The sequence below is a fragment of the Notamacropus eugenii genome, chromosome 3 (genome assembly GCF_028372415.1).
Source record: "Notamacropus eugenii isolate mMacEug1 chromosome 3, mMacEug1.pri_v2, whole genome shotgun sequence".
In the NCBI taxonomy this organism is placed as follows: Eukaryota; Metazoa; Chordata; class Mammalia; order Diprotodontia; family Macropodidae; genus Notamacropus; species Notamacropus eugenii.
In genome coordinates, this window is record NC_092874.1 from 58,598,674 (window position 1) to 58,612,115 (window position 13,442).

The following is a 13,442-nucleotide window of genomic DNA, read 5'->3' on the forward strand; positions in this document are numbered from 1 at the left end:
TTGTATATATCTAGTTATTCACATATTGTCTCCCTTAATAGACTATGAACTCCTTGAGGGCAAGAACTATCTTTGTCTTTCTTTATATCCCCAACGTTTAGTGTCTGGCACATGATAAATTTTCAATATATAATTTTAGACTGATTTATAGACAAGCTAGTTAGTTTTTCAGTTCTTTGATATAACAAGAAGAGCTGCTATCAATATGTAAATACAGTTCATTGATCTCTTTGTGGTTTTAGACCAGGAGTTGTGTCATTGGGTCAAAGGATATACATGATTTTAGTGATTCTTTGTATATTGTTCCAAACTTCTTTCAAGGATGGTTAGACCAGTTCAGAGCTCAATCAAGAGTATAGTAATATGTAGCAGTCATTTCTGTAATATTCTTCAATATTGTTGTGTCCCAGAGAATAGGAAGACCCAAGGAGAAGCAGAGAGATGGGGGAACAGCAGTTCAGTGTACCAGTTACAGCACACACATTTATCAATTAAGTTCACTGACTTATATGGGTATGGTTCATGGCACCCAAAACAATTACAAAGTCGTTGATCACAGGTCACCATTTCAGATATAATAATGAGAATGTTTGAAATATTGCAAGAATTGCCCAGATCAAACCCAAAAACTTGGTATGAACACATGCTGATGGGGAAATACCACCAATAGACTTGCTTGACACATGGTTGCCACAAATCTTTAGTTTGGTAAAAAAAAAAAAAAAAAGGTCTGTATCTGAGAAGTGCAATAAAATGCAGTATACATCCTTGAAGTGACCTAGATCTGATATTTCACCTAGAACTTTTACTTAGAGAAGTTCCCACAGACTTTCCAACAATTTTTTAACTTAAAAAAAAATGGAAAAAGTACAAAAATTGAATAGATTGCAGAAACACAGAATCTGAGATATATTATCATTTTCTGCCTTGACATTCTCTCCTTTGACAGTCGCATTTGCTCCCATGAGTTTCTGTTGAGCTCCAGACCTACATATCCAATGCTATCTAAAAAATTCCTTTTCTAGATATCGCTCTAACACTTCAGACTCAACATGTCCTAACTAAATAAATGAACAAACAAACGAATGAAAGATAATGGAGGGAGAACTCAGCCTTCTAAATGTCTTTCCTCCTGAATAGGCTTCTCCTTCTGGTTTCATCAACTGTTTGTGGCATTTTCATAATCATTCATCCTGCCTCCTACAATCACAACTGGTCCCTTTCCTTCCCTCTTACTAAGTCCTCTCAATTCCTCCTCCACAGCAATTCTCTCCTCAGTCACCTCCCATCTTTTCAATGCCCAATATGTTTTGGGGGCTTTCTAATATGTCTTTTTACTTTTACACCCTTTTCCTTCTAAGGCTTCTTGCGTACCATTGTGAAAATGATCTTCCTTATATAGATCTAGACATGTCCTTCCTCTGCTAAAAAATCATCTGTGCCTATTACCTTTTGAATCTTTTGAACACAATTCAAATTTCTTAACCTGGCATTCAAAGCTTTCCAGAATGGCTTTCTAGCTGTAATTCATATTACAATTCTTTTTACACTCTATGTTCCAGATACATTGTCTTCTTTCTGTTCATTGAACCAATCCATCCATCAGCAAGTATTTATCAAGTCTCCTAGGTTCCAGGTACAGTGATAGGTGCTGAGGATACAGGTACAAAAGTAGAACTATCCCTGTTTACAGGGAGTTTATCTTCTAATTGGTGGGGGAGGGGGGGAGAAAAAAATTACCCATCCAGATGCATACAATATGATGTTAATTAATACAAGCATTATGCAAAGTAGTCAAGTGCAAGGTAGTTTGGGAGGCAAATCACCAGCAGTTGGAGGGACCAGGAAATGCCTCATGTAGAAGACAGTGCCTGAGCTAAAGCTTAAAAAAATAGCTGAGCTCTATGAAGGAGAGGTAATGAGGGTGTGCATTCCAGGCACAAGGAACAGGGAGTTCAAAGGCCCAGACAAGAGTAATAATGTTTCATTTATGAGACACAGATAGGAGGCTAGTTTATTTGTATCTCAGAGTACAGAAATAGGGATAATATCCAATGAAGCTTGTTTTTGCTGTTAGTCATGAACTGGTCCAATCATCCTTGAAAGAAGTTTGGAACAATATACAAAGAATCACTAAAATCATGTATATCCTTTGACCCAATGACACAACTCCTGATTGAGTTTACTTTTCATGAAAGATGTCTCTGTAGCATATGATCATATTTGATAGTATTTTACCAAGAGTAGGACTTTCAAAATTGGAGTCAATCTTCTCAAACCCTGCTGCTGCTTTATCAACTAAGTTTATGTAATATTCTTCAATATTATTGTGTCCCAGGGAATGCAAAGGCCCAAGGAGAAGGCAGAGAGATGGGGGAACAGTAGTTCAGTGTACCAGTTAGAACACATACATTTATAGATTAAGTTCATTGTTTTATACAGGCATGGTTCATGGCATCCAAAACAATTACAAAGCCCTTGATCACAGGTCACCACTTCAGATGTAATAGTGAGAATGTTTGAAACATTGCAAGAATTACCCAGATCAGCCCCAGAAAGTTGGTGGGAGCACATGTTATTGAGGAAACAGCACCACTAGACTTGTTTGACACAGGGTTGCCACCAATATTTAATTTGGTAAGAAAAAAAGCTATATCTGAAAAGCGTCATAAAGTGAAGTGCAATAAAATGTGGCTTTGAAGTAGCCCAGACCAGAAATTGCATCTAGAACTTTTACTTAAAGGCTGATCATCTAAACTTATAGCACTGAAATTTAAAAATGAAATATGATGATGATGAGCCCATCACAGGAAATGATACCTCTTAGAGTTTCTGAGTTCATTAACTCTCATTCATACCCTTCCAGTGTAATTTCATCCAATTTCTTCCTCCAGTCCCCATTGTAGTTATGGACTCATGATCTAGGTATGTGGAGTACTTACGCTTATGGTCCTTGGCAAGGGATTTTTCTAAGTCATAGAAAAAAAAGAACTAGATGTATTTATCTAAATACATCTTTAGGCTTAATGAAAGAGTAAGGAAGATTTAAAATACAGTTCAAATAGCATCACAGGGAATAAAAAAATGGGGGTGAAAGACATATTTACAAATGAAAATAATATGCCATGGATCACATTAGCCAACTCTCTCTGTCTTTCTGTCTCTCTCTGTCTCTCTCTCCCTCCCTCCCTCTCTCCCTCTCTCTCTCTCTCTCTCTCTCTCTCTCTCTCTCTCTCTCTCTCTCTCTCTCTCTCTCTCTCTCTCTGTCTTTCTCTCTGTCTCTCTCTCCCTCCCTCCCTCTCTCTGGCTCTCTGTGTCTCTCTGTGTCTCTCGCTGTCTCTCTCGCTGTCTCTGTCTCTGTCTCTCTCTGTCTCTCTCTGCCTCTTTCCCTCTCTCTCTCTCTCTCTCTCTCTCCCTCTCTCTCTCTCTCTCTCTCTCTCTCTCTCCTCCTTCTTTTCCTTCCTCCATTTAGAAACTTACCAAAAGGTAGAAGTCAGACCGATTCAACCTACCCAATATATGCTCAGTTTTATGCTGTCTAACTAAAGCAAGACCAAATGAACAAAAAAAGAATTGCTATCACTTTTTAGTTAAAGTTGCAGCAGCTTTTTGTTATTCTCAGTAAGGGTTACATTTAGAGAGTCATTACTGGTATGAGCTCCAGGTTAGCAGGTAAACTTTCCCATGCCAGACATAAAGTTCTTCACACTGGGGAATGTGGAGTACAATCCAGTGGGCTCAGTCGGGGTGGAGTCAGGCTAAACCTGACAATTCAGCAAATTCAATGAGGATATCACCCAAGTCAGTTATTGGTTGCCTTTAGGCAGAAGAGCAGCCAGGTGGGCATTTTCCCTTTACACCTGCCTGTGGCTTCACATGTACAAAGTCTGGGTTTACTTATAATACATTAGATGATGTTATACAGCATGAGATCCCAGGTAACCTGAGAGGTCTCTTCATAAATAACGGAATTTTTTAATCTATGATTTGGTACTTTATTCTGAATCTAACTAAAGAGACTTTGAAGACATCTTTCGTTCACAAAAAAGATTCCATTTGAACCACCTCCCTCCCAGGCATTCTTAGATAATCAAGATACCATTTCATTGCCATCAAATATGCCTTCACAAAACATTTGGACAAGAAGAATTAAAAAGCATCTGTATAGCTTAGCTACATTACACCAAATATTTGGATATTAGGAGGCATCTGGAAGATTGATTGAATTTTTTGTTTTTGCTCCAGATGTCTGGCATCCTGGAAAAATAACCATTCCCTTGACTTTTTAGCAGTGATCAGTCCTTGAAGAAAGGAAGGAAAAAAGGATGGGTACATTCGTGGGCAGGCTGTGCAGAGGACTTGTACTATAGCCACCTGTTCTGATGATAAATAAGACTTAAGTTTCCAGGGCTATCAGTCTGTTACCTCCGCAAACATCACAGTCACTCAAAATGTACTTTTTTCCCCCCAAAGAGAATGTGTGGGTGGGGCAGAGAAAAAGCAAAGCACTGCTTTGAAGAAAATGCCTAGTTATTATGAGTCTTCCTCAAAGGAGACTTGCAATTTTTCCTTCTCGTGCTAAAAATAAAAGTAGATGGTAACATATAGTGTAGGGAACCTATTGTTTGACTTGTGAATGTATCAGAATGCACAAGTAATTGTAGATTTGCATTCCAAGAAGGAGTTTGCACATGCAAAAAAAAGTCCCTACTTGACTCAAAAGTGATCCATTTGCAAAGACAAAATTGAAATATTCACAAATAGGACTGCAATGAAGGCAACATCTGAGTATGTGCTTCCAGATAACCAGAAAGAATATCAAGAATATCTCCTCCATGAACTTTTCTATGAGTCTACCATGTTAAGCAAGCTTTAATGTTCACCTGGCCTGTCCAATTCAATGACATGCCTGGATTTCATGTGCACAGCTGTGGTGGCTAACTCTCCTGCATAGCAGATGGTCAGGAAGGAATCCTAATCACATACGGGCTTTTTAAAATGGAAAAAAAGTTGCTTTTCCTTAAAAATTAATGACAGCAAATCTTAGTGTACTGAAATAACAGACATATTTTAAAGATTTTCCTTCATGAGATGTATCTCAAAGTATTTTCAATAAATGGATATAAATATTTGAACCTTTGCCAGATGACAGGTCATTGTGAAAGTATCAAATGCTGCTCATTCATTTTTTGTGTGACACACACATTGATGAACCTTGCAGAAGGTAAACCTTGGCATACACAGCATTAGGTCCATAAACATACATTAAAAAAGAACAGGAAACCAGCCTTTGTTCAAGATACAGATGGAAATAGAGAGGAAACATCACTTGGCAAAAAAAAAAACCACAACACAACTTAGTAATGTCAGGGATTCTTAGACGTATCTGTCCCATTGGGAAAAGGTTGAATATTGAGTTACAATATTCAACTGTAACCAGTGTTGCAAGGGCATGACTGTATAAAAGAGGCAGTTTGGGAATGGAATTCATGAAATATTAATTCCTAAGGAAGAATGCCTTACGAAATATCTTATAGGGAGCCTGGGAGTTACCAAGGTCTCAACTGGGTCCTTGTGCTTGCTTCCATGAGTTTCTGAGAACCCCTTAATTCCTTAATTTGTCTTCTATAAGGCATACATTTCTTTTATTTTCATTGATGTATTACTTTGGCATTTTTGTTGTTAGATTCAGAGATTCAGTATAAAAAGAACTTTCACCAATGCAGATTCATAATTCATCTCTAATTTCAAGTCTTGGGGACTTGCCTAGGACATTGGGAGGTTATAACTTTCTAGTCAAAGGTCACAGAGCCAGTATGAGTTAGAGGTAGTGGCTGAACTATTTTCCTGAGCTGGCCCTCTACCCAGACTGCCATGTAGGCTCTTACTCACATAGATACCACAGAGGAAGCCACTATGGAATCACTTACTTCTTATTTACTTTTTGGTTAGATATTTGTGGCAAGTGGGCATGGCAGGAAGAAAAACTGGGAATCTGATTTCTGTTTCTTAATATTTGGACTTGAACATTTAAGAATCTTTGATCTGATTGGTATTAATGCTTTATCCACCCATGGACTCATGCAGATTTCACCTTCTTTTCCTTCCCTACTCCTACCCTGTACCTTGTAGAATGGAAATTATTATGAAAGGATTAATCACTTGGTGCCAAGATGAGCATCACCACTCTTAGCTGAGTTGAACCTTGGGTGACAAGGCACACAAGGTCATCTGAAAGCTTTCCCATCTGTACATCAGCTCATCCTTTCTATTTCTACGCACTGTGGAAAATTCCCAAATACTGAAAAAAAAATCTTACCAATTTATGGACAAAAAGGGACATTTTCTAAATGGGAAAAAATTGTGGCTCCTCAGTTCTATTGTGAGAACTTATGTTTTACTATCATAACTTTTGAAAACCCAGTTCACCTCCATTCCATGATGAGTCATCAAAGCAGGACTAGAGCAGAGGTCCTTCAACATTTTAAAGTTTCCAACTGGGACAGTAAAGCCTACTTCCCAAGCAGACGACAGTACAGATTGTAGCATTAAAAAAAAGTACTTGCCTCATATGCATAGACGAGTCATGTTTTGTGTGTGGGCACTGGTATGCCTCATGGAATTTCTAATCAATACACTAAGACTCTGAATTTGGGTAAAGTACTTAAGAACTGGCAGGTTTGTTGGATAGATTTTGGCAAAGCTTATATTTTTCTTGAGAGTTAAAACTCCTAGAACATCATGTCCTAGCATCTTCTGATCCTGAGGGGAGGTGTCTGTGAACTTGATTTTTTAAAAAAGTATTTCAGTAACTGTATTTCATTATAATTGGTCTTCTTTGTAATTTTATGTATTTTATTTTTTGCATTTAAAAACATCTAAGAAGGGGGTACACAGACTTCACCAAACTGCCAAAGAGGACCATGAACACACAAAAAGTGAATACCTACCTAGGTATGTGGAGAGAAGTGCAAATGACCTACCATAGGATGTTGATTTTTAATTCTTCAAGGATTACCTCCAATTTGAATGTTTCCAAGTTTCAGACAGAAGTGGGCAAGGGGACCTTCTAGGTCCTTGGGTATAGCCTTTTGACTGAGTCCAAGTTTTACAGTTCTGTGAAGTTTGGATTCAGGCAAAGAGCCATACTTGAAGACCTAGAGGGCCACATGTGGCATCAAGGCTGCAGGTTCTCCACCCCTAGATCTCTGGGCAATGCTTCTATGTAATAGCATTTTCAGTAACTTTCCAAAGCTCTGTTGCTTCAAGGTCAACATCAGCTGTCCATTAGCTCATTCCATTTATCTCTAGAATCTACATCAGTCTCTCAAATAATGAGAAATAAGGATGTCCAATTGTCACATGGGAGAAAAGAGACATTTCTTATAACAAAAATAACAGCACAAAAATGGCAACTCTATTTCCTGGTATAAAAAAACATTTAAAAATCTAAAATCTTTCAAAATACTTTTCCTGAAAACTAGAGACATTCCATATCTTCATTTGTCTCCAAATTAACTGATTCCTGTGAAGGGGAATAGATCCCCTCAATATAATCATACATTAGCTGGAGCTTTGGCTGGATAGTGGGATGTTTGTATCTCTTTGGGATATAATTCTTGTGGGGCTCTCTGGTATCCTGACACTCATCCAAAAGCTATTATGGTTTGTGTGTGTGTGTGTGTGTGTGTGTGTGTGTGTGTGTGTACATAACCATTCTAAAAAGAGCCAAGTGGCCTTTCAAAAACCAGCCTAGTTGGAACTTGTCACAAAGCCAGTCCTGTTTTGGGGGTTAAAAACACAATATGTATTTGGTTTGGATTTATAAGTTCGAATTGGCCATGTAAATTATGATCAACCTTGTCTAGAAAGATGAATAGTTCTTCTAACTTCCGAAGATTTTTTCTCACTGTTGTGATGTCTGGTAGTACTTTGAGTGCCCATTATGTGTTATAAAATATAGAAAAGAATTTAATGGCACAGTTCTGTTAACCTCTGTCCCTCTTCATCATTCCTATCTTTGGCAAATTAAATCTCTATCTCATTTTCTGATTTGCGTCAGTTCCATAAATGCAACAATATATGGGAATACTTTTTATGGTGAATTTTAGTATCTTTTATTTCTGTTCTCAGCTTCTAATTATCCCCAGTTCTTTAGAATTGGAATGGGAGTGATAGAAAAGAATGACGGTCAGACCAAAAGTCCAATATGGGAAAGCTTCCTAAAGGAAGAATGAGTTGAGCATGTCTTTAATAATATAATCATCAGCCATGTCTCTTTGTAAGGAAGATGTACTTAAAAGAAAACCTTCAGAAATGAAAATTTTGTCTGTATAAGGAGAGAGGGGCAATGATTTTGTCCAAAAAAATTATTTTGGGTACCCATCTACATGGGATAAATAAATACGTTTTTGTTGTTCAATGCACTAATGATCTTTATAAACAGGCTCTCATTTGATCTTCACAAAACTTTAAGAGGTAGGTATTACATATTTTCAGAGTCAGCTAGGTGATATAGTCAATAGCATAGGGGACTTGTAGTCAGGAAAATCTGAGTTTGGGTTCTGGCTAAACTATTTACTAGGCAAGGTACTTAACCTCTGTTTGCTTCAGTTTCTTCACCTGAAAAATGGGGATAATAATAGCACCTACCTCATAGGGCTGGCATGAGGATCAGATGAGATAGGCACTTGGCACAATACCTGACCCATTGTGGGTGCTATCTAAATGTTCCCACCCAAAGGGGTAAGACGATGAGTTCTATGGGGGAAGTTTGTCAACTCATATTTAAGTGGATTAGCAGTTTCATGTTAATGTTTATTGGAACAAAATTCATTCGATTCAACAAACATTTTAAAAATGCCTGTATTCAGAGCACTATGCCAAGTTCTAGAGATATAAAGACAAACCTAAAAAATGGTATTTGTCCTCAGGAAGCTTACAATGTACGGGAATGTAAAGGGCTTTCTTATGAACAATAAACTCGCTGTATGAGGTCCACACTCCTCTATTTTTCTTGCATATCCTTTCACTTTTCTGGGCTTCTGTAAAACAAAGACAAAATGACTTCTCAGACCTATGATTGCCTGTTAATTATTATGAATTAAAAGTATTAATTAAATTGAAGATCAAGATATGAATTAAAGGTCATTGGGGACCATATAGATTTTTCTCTGCATTAACATGGCTAACCTCCATTAAAAAAAAAAAGTTGAGCAACTAAGGACATGGAGAATATGTGGCAGGTTTAAGGTCCTGCCTTAGCAACCAGCAGACTAATGTCTAGTTCACAGGGTCATCGATTTAGAAATAAAAGGGACTTTGGAAGTCACCTACTCTAACTCCTTCATTTCATATGTGAGGAAACTGAGGCCTGGAAACGTAAAGTAATCTGCTTAAGGTCACATAGATAGGAAAACTGGGTTGTGGAACAAAGTCTTCTTACTATAAATCTGCCATTCTTTCAACTATGTCATATAGTGCCTTTGGGGCATACTAAATGCTTCCATAATGGTGTTTGGAATCACAGATTTCCATAATGTGAAATATCTTCTGACTGATAAAACTTCATAAATAAGCAGCAGACTGCCCTCCCAAACAACCTCAGTCTGTTTTCTACTGTCACAAATCCAGTAACCGTGCTTCTCTCAAACTCATTTGGAACTCTTTTTATTGCTTACACTGTGTAAATTTGGAGGAATGAAGGCCACAATCTGTGGTGAGCCCAAACTTGCATTCTGATAGAAATGAGAACTTATCAAAGTGACATGCAAAGTCAGATCTACAAATCAAGTGGGAGGGGGTAAGACCTCTATGGAAATTAATGTAAGACTGCCACCTGTTGGGATCTGCTTGGAAAACTTTTCACTCAAAGTATGGGTAATAGTATTTCACGAATGTGCTAGATAACAGCATTGGCTTCTGAATACAAGAGAGAGCTTCCTCCACTCCTGCTTCTGGGTCCTAAAAAAAAAACTCACGACGAGTCACTTTCTTGGGCATTTCATTACATACCAAAAAAAAGAAAGGAAAAAACAGCATAATGTCTAGGGATAATTTATCTGCTTAACAGACTACATGAACAGAACAGATAAATAGAGGGTTTTTAATTTTGTGTTGTGGATCCCGTTGGCAGTCAAACGAAGACTACAGAATAATATTTTTCAATGCATAAAATAAAATACATAGAATTACAGAGAAAACCAATTCCATTAAAATATAATTGGATGTATATATTCGAACATATACATATATGTATCTGTAGATGTACACATACACCCACGCACATACATGTGTATATATTTACATACGTGTGTGTATATATCATATATAGATATTTCAATTCACATATTTCAAGCTAAGAAACCCCCAAGTAAATTAATTTTCTTCCAAGTAAAGGTACTTTTTCCATTTAGGTTCTTAAATCAAGGAGAAGTAAGAGTACTTGAAATTGACTTAATATGGTAACTACATATTGTTAATGATATTTCTTTTGCCATGGAGCTTATAGGTGTTTCCTCTGGCTACTTGCTGGAATATAATTGCTCCAACCATTTTAAATTAATTAATTATGGTAACGGAATCAAGAATCTGAAAGGTTACTACTAAGACTTGAACAACGCAGTTTCTCATTTTTTCCCATCAAACTTTCTTTCCCAGCCATGAATATATCTGGATCTCATTCTTTTTTATTCTTTTTTTAGCTTCCTGAAATGACTCACGTTCAAACTCAGCGACCCTGGTTGATGTTTCTCCTGCAGAACTTTGGATTGATACTCGGTTGGCTTTCCCTTTTAATGCTGGCTATATATGAGCATAACATTAAAATATGAAGTCTTTGCTGGAATTCCCAAAGTTCCTTTAAAATTAATTTCTGTGCCCTTTTTTCATAATTTTCTATGCACTACATAGCAATTTGTAAATTAATTTTTTGTGTCTTAGTTAAAGCTAAGCTATCATTTCACTTTATTAACTTATTCAGATTTTGCACTATGGTGTTGTGTTCTTATAAATGTGAAGGTTAAGACTTAGTCTTAATTGCATGTTTTTTTAGTTTCCCAAACTGTTCAAATTTTCATAGTATTTTAAAAGTAGGAACTACAGAATTCATTCTGAGAAATTATCCTGATACTCTGCCTCTCTGATAAAGAATGTCTATAGTAATTGAACTGGACTATATAGTTTTCAAACATATCTATATAATTATACACATACATGTAACACATATGTATATCTACAGCAACATCTTCAATGTAAAAAAAATATGCTTTTCTAAGAAACTGCAAATTATAACCACACTCAATTTTATAGGAATGCAATAAAATCTGGTTTTAACATGATGGCAAAGTGTATCTCTTCTCCTCTTGAGAGCTTTCCTATCATCTTTCACTAGGTCTGGGTAAAGTTAAAAAAGAAAGAAGAAAATACTATATTTCAGCTCATTCATTTTTATAAATGTGTAATCTCTTAAAGCCTTAACAGCCCTGTATATAAGTGGTCTGCTATGTATTCAGCAAATGAGATCTGTTCCAGACGGCAATCAAAAGATGAAGTTCAAAAATAAAACTAAATCTTCTATAGTGAAGCAGCTTAACTGATCAAGCCCTACCGATTATAGTAGGAGACATTTATGATAAAGCTCTTCCTGGCAGACACAAGATATATTTCATATTATTACAAATACTATATGAGCCCATCAAAATGAGGGGAAGGAATATATAATAAGAGGGTGATGTACCCCCACATTAACAATTGAATGATCAATTCCAACCAATATGCAATAGTAGTCCCTTTAACAATGTGGATCACCACCCATTAATTCTTGCCATTTCTGATTGGTTGATATACATATCCTTCGATAGATCTGCCACACTATTTCCATACAAAGCACTGTCACCCTTCTTAAGTTCTCTTGACATTATTTGGCTGTCAGTGGGACATACATTCTGTACATTGGTTATATTACTATATAATCCACATACATACCTTTTTCTTTTCCTTAAGTCTAGATAATAGCCTTTTCATTGCGTATCCTAGATACTCTGTCATTCTAAACATATTACAACATGCTCATGGGCACCACACACTTCTTAATTTCTCTTTATGAGAGTTTTAGTTTCAGTTCTTTGACTTTAGGTCTTTCATAACTAGCAAAATAAAAGATGGCTTTAGCATTTATCTTTTTAAAAAAATAGGTATTATTTGTATTTATTGCACCTTAAATTCTACATATATCTTCTCTCATACCCCTCTCCAGAGAGTCATATCTCATAATAAGAAAGAAAGGTGGGGGGGGGGGAAGAAAGAGAAAATGAGAAAATCATTTCACAAAACTAAGCAACATATAACTGAGTCTGACAGTATATGCCATGTTCCATACCCACTCATCAAAATAGAGTACCACTTTTTTGTAATACCAAAGAACTAGATACAACATACATTGGTGAGAATCTTCCATTTCTCTACTTAGAAAGGGTTGGGCGGGCAGAGCCAAGATGGCAGAGTAGAAGGACAGACCTGCTCTAGCTCTCCCCCCATAGCACATAAAATACCTGCAAAAACGACTCTAACCAAATTCCAGAGCAGCAGAAGCCACAAAACAATGGAGTGAAAGAGATTTACAGCCCAAGACAGTCTGGAAGGCCAACAGGAAAGGTCTATCCTACCAGGTTCAGAGCAGAGTACAGCCCAGCCTTGGCCACATACCACTGCATAGACAGGACTGGAGCAGGCATCAGGGCTCAGAATCGTGGGCAGCAGTTGTGGTTCCCAGATTTCTCAGCCCACAAACACCAAAGACAGCTTTAAAGGTCAGTGAGAAAGCTCTTATACCTGGGTGACAGGGGAGTGCAATCTGGCTCCAGCCCTCAGCCTAAAGACCCTGCAGGAATTGAGCAGCTGATCTGGGTCTCAGTTCTGAGTGGCAGTCCTGGGGTGAGAAGGACTGCTGGTGTTGTGAAGCTGATGGTGGCTATGGAAAGGAAACCCTACTCACAGATCCTGGGCAGAAAAGAGTGCTTGTGGTTGCTCACAGACAAAAGCACAGGCCAGGAGAGGAGTAAGCTCCTCTCCCTTGATTGTGCCACCTTGGAGGAAATGAGAACTTACAGGTCCCTAGAGTATACCCTCCACTTGAAAAAGGACACAAAAGTCAAGTAACTGATTGGGAAAATGCCAAAAAAAAATTGAAAAAAAGAGAAGGCCATAGAAGGTTACTTTTTTGGTGAAACGGTGTTTTCTTCATCCTTTTGGATGAGGAAGAACAAAGCATACCATCAGAGGAAGACATAAAAGTCAAGGCTTCTACATCCAAAACCTCCAGAAAAATATGCAAAGGTCTCAGGCCAGGGAAGAGCTCAAAAAGGAGTTTGAAAATCAAGTAAGAGAGGTGGAGGAAAAATTGGAAAGAGAAATGAGAGTGATGCAAGAAAATCATCAAAAGC

At 37.4% G+C, this 13,442-nt stretch overlaps 1 protein-coding gene across 1 annotated transcript in view; it reads left to right on the plus strand.

Moving 5' to 3' along the window:
• The window catches only part of SLC39A12 (solute carrier family 39 member 12), a 109,180-nt gene extending 97,871 nt beyond the window's left edge, over positions 1-11,309 (plus strand). The window contains exon 12 of the mRNA XM_072650250.1: positions 10,704-11,309. Within this exon, the coding sequence (XP_072506351.1) occupies positions 10,704-10,832 (129 nt within the window). The 3' untranslated portion in view covers positions 10,833-11,309. The remainder of the gene's footprint in view (positions 1-10,703) is intronic.
• Positions 11,310-13,442: the final 2,133 nt, after the last annotated feature.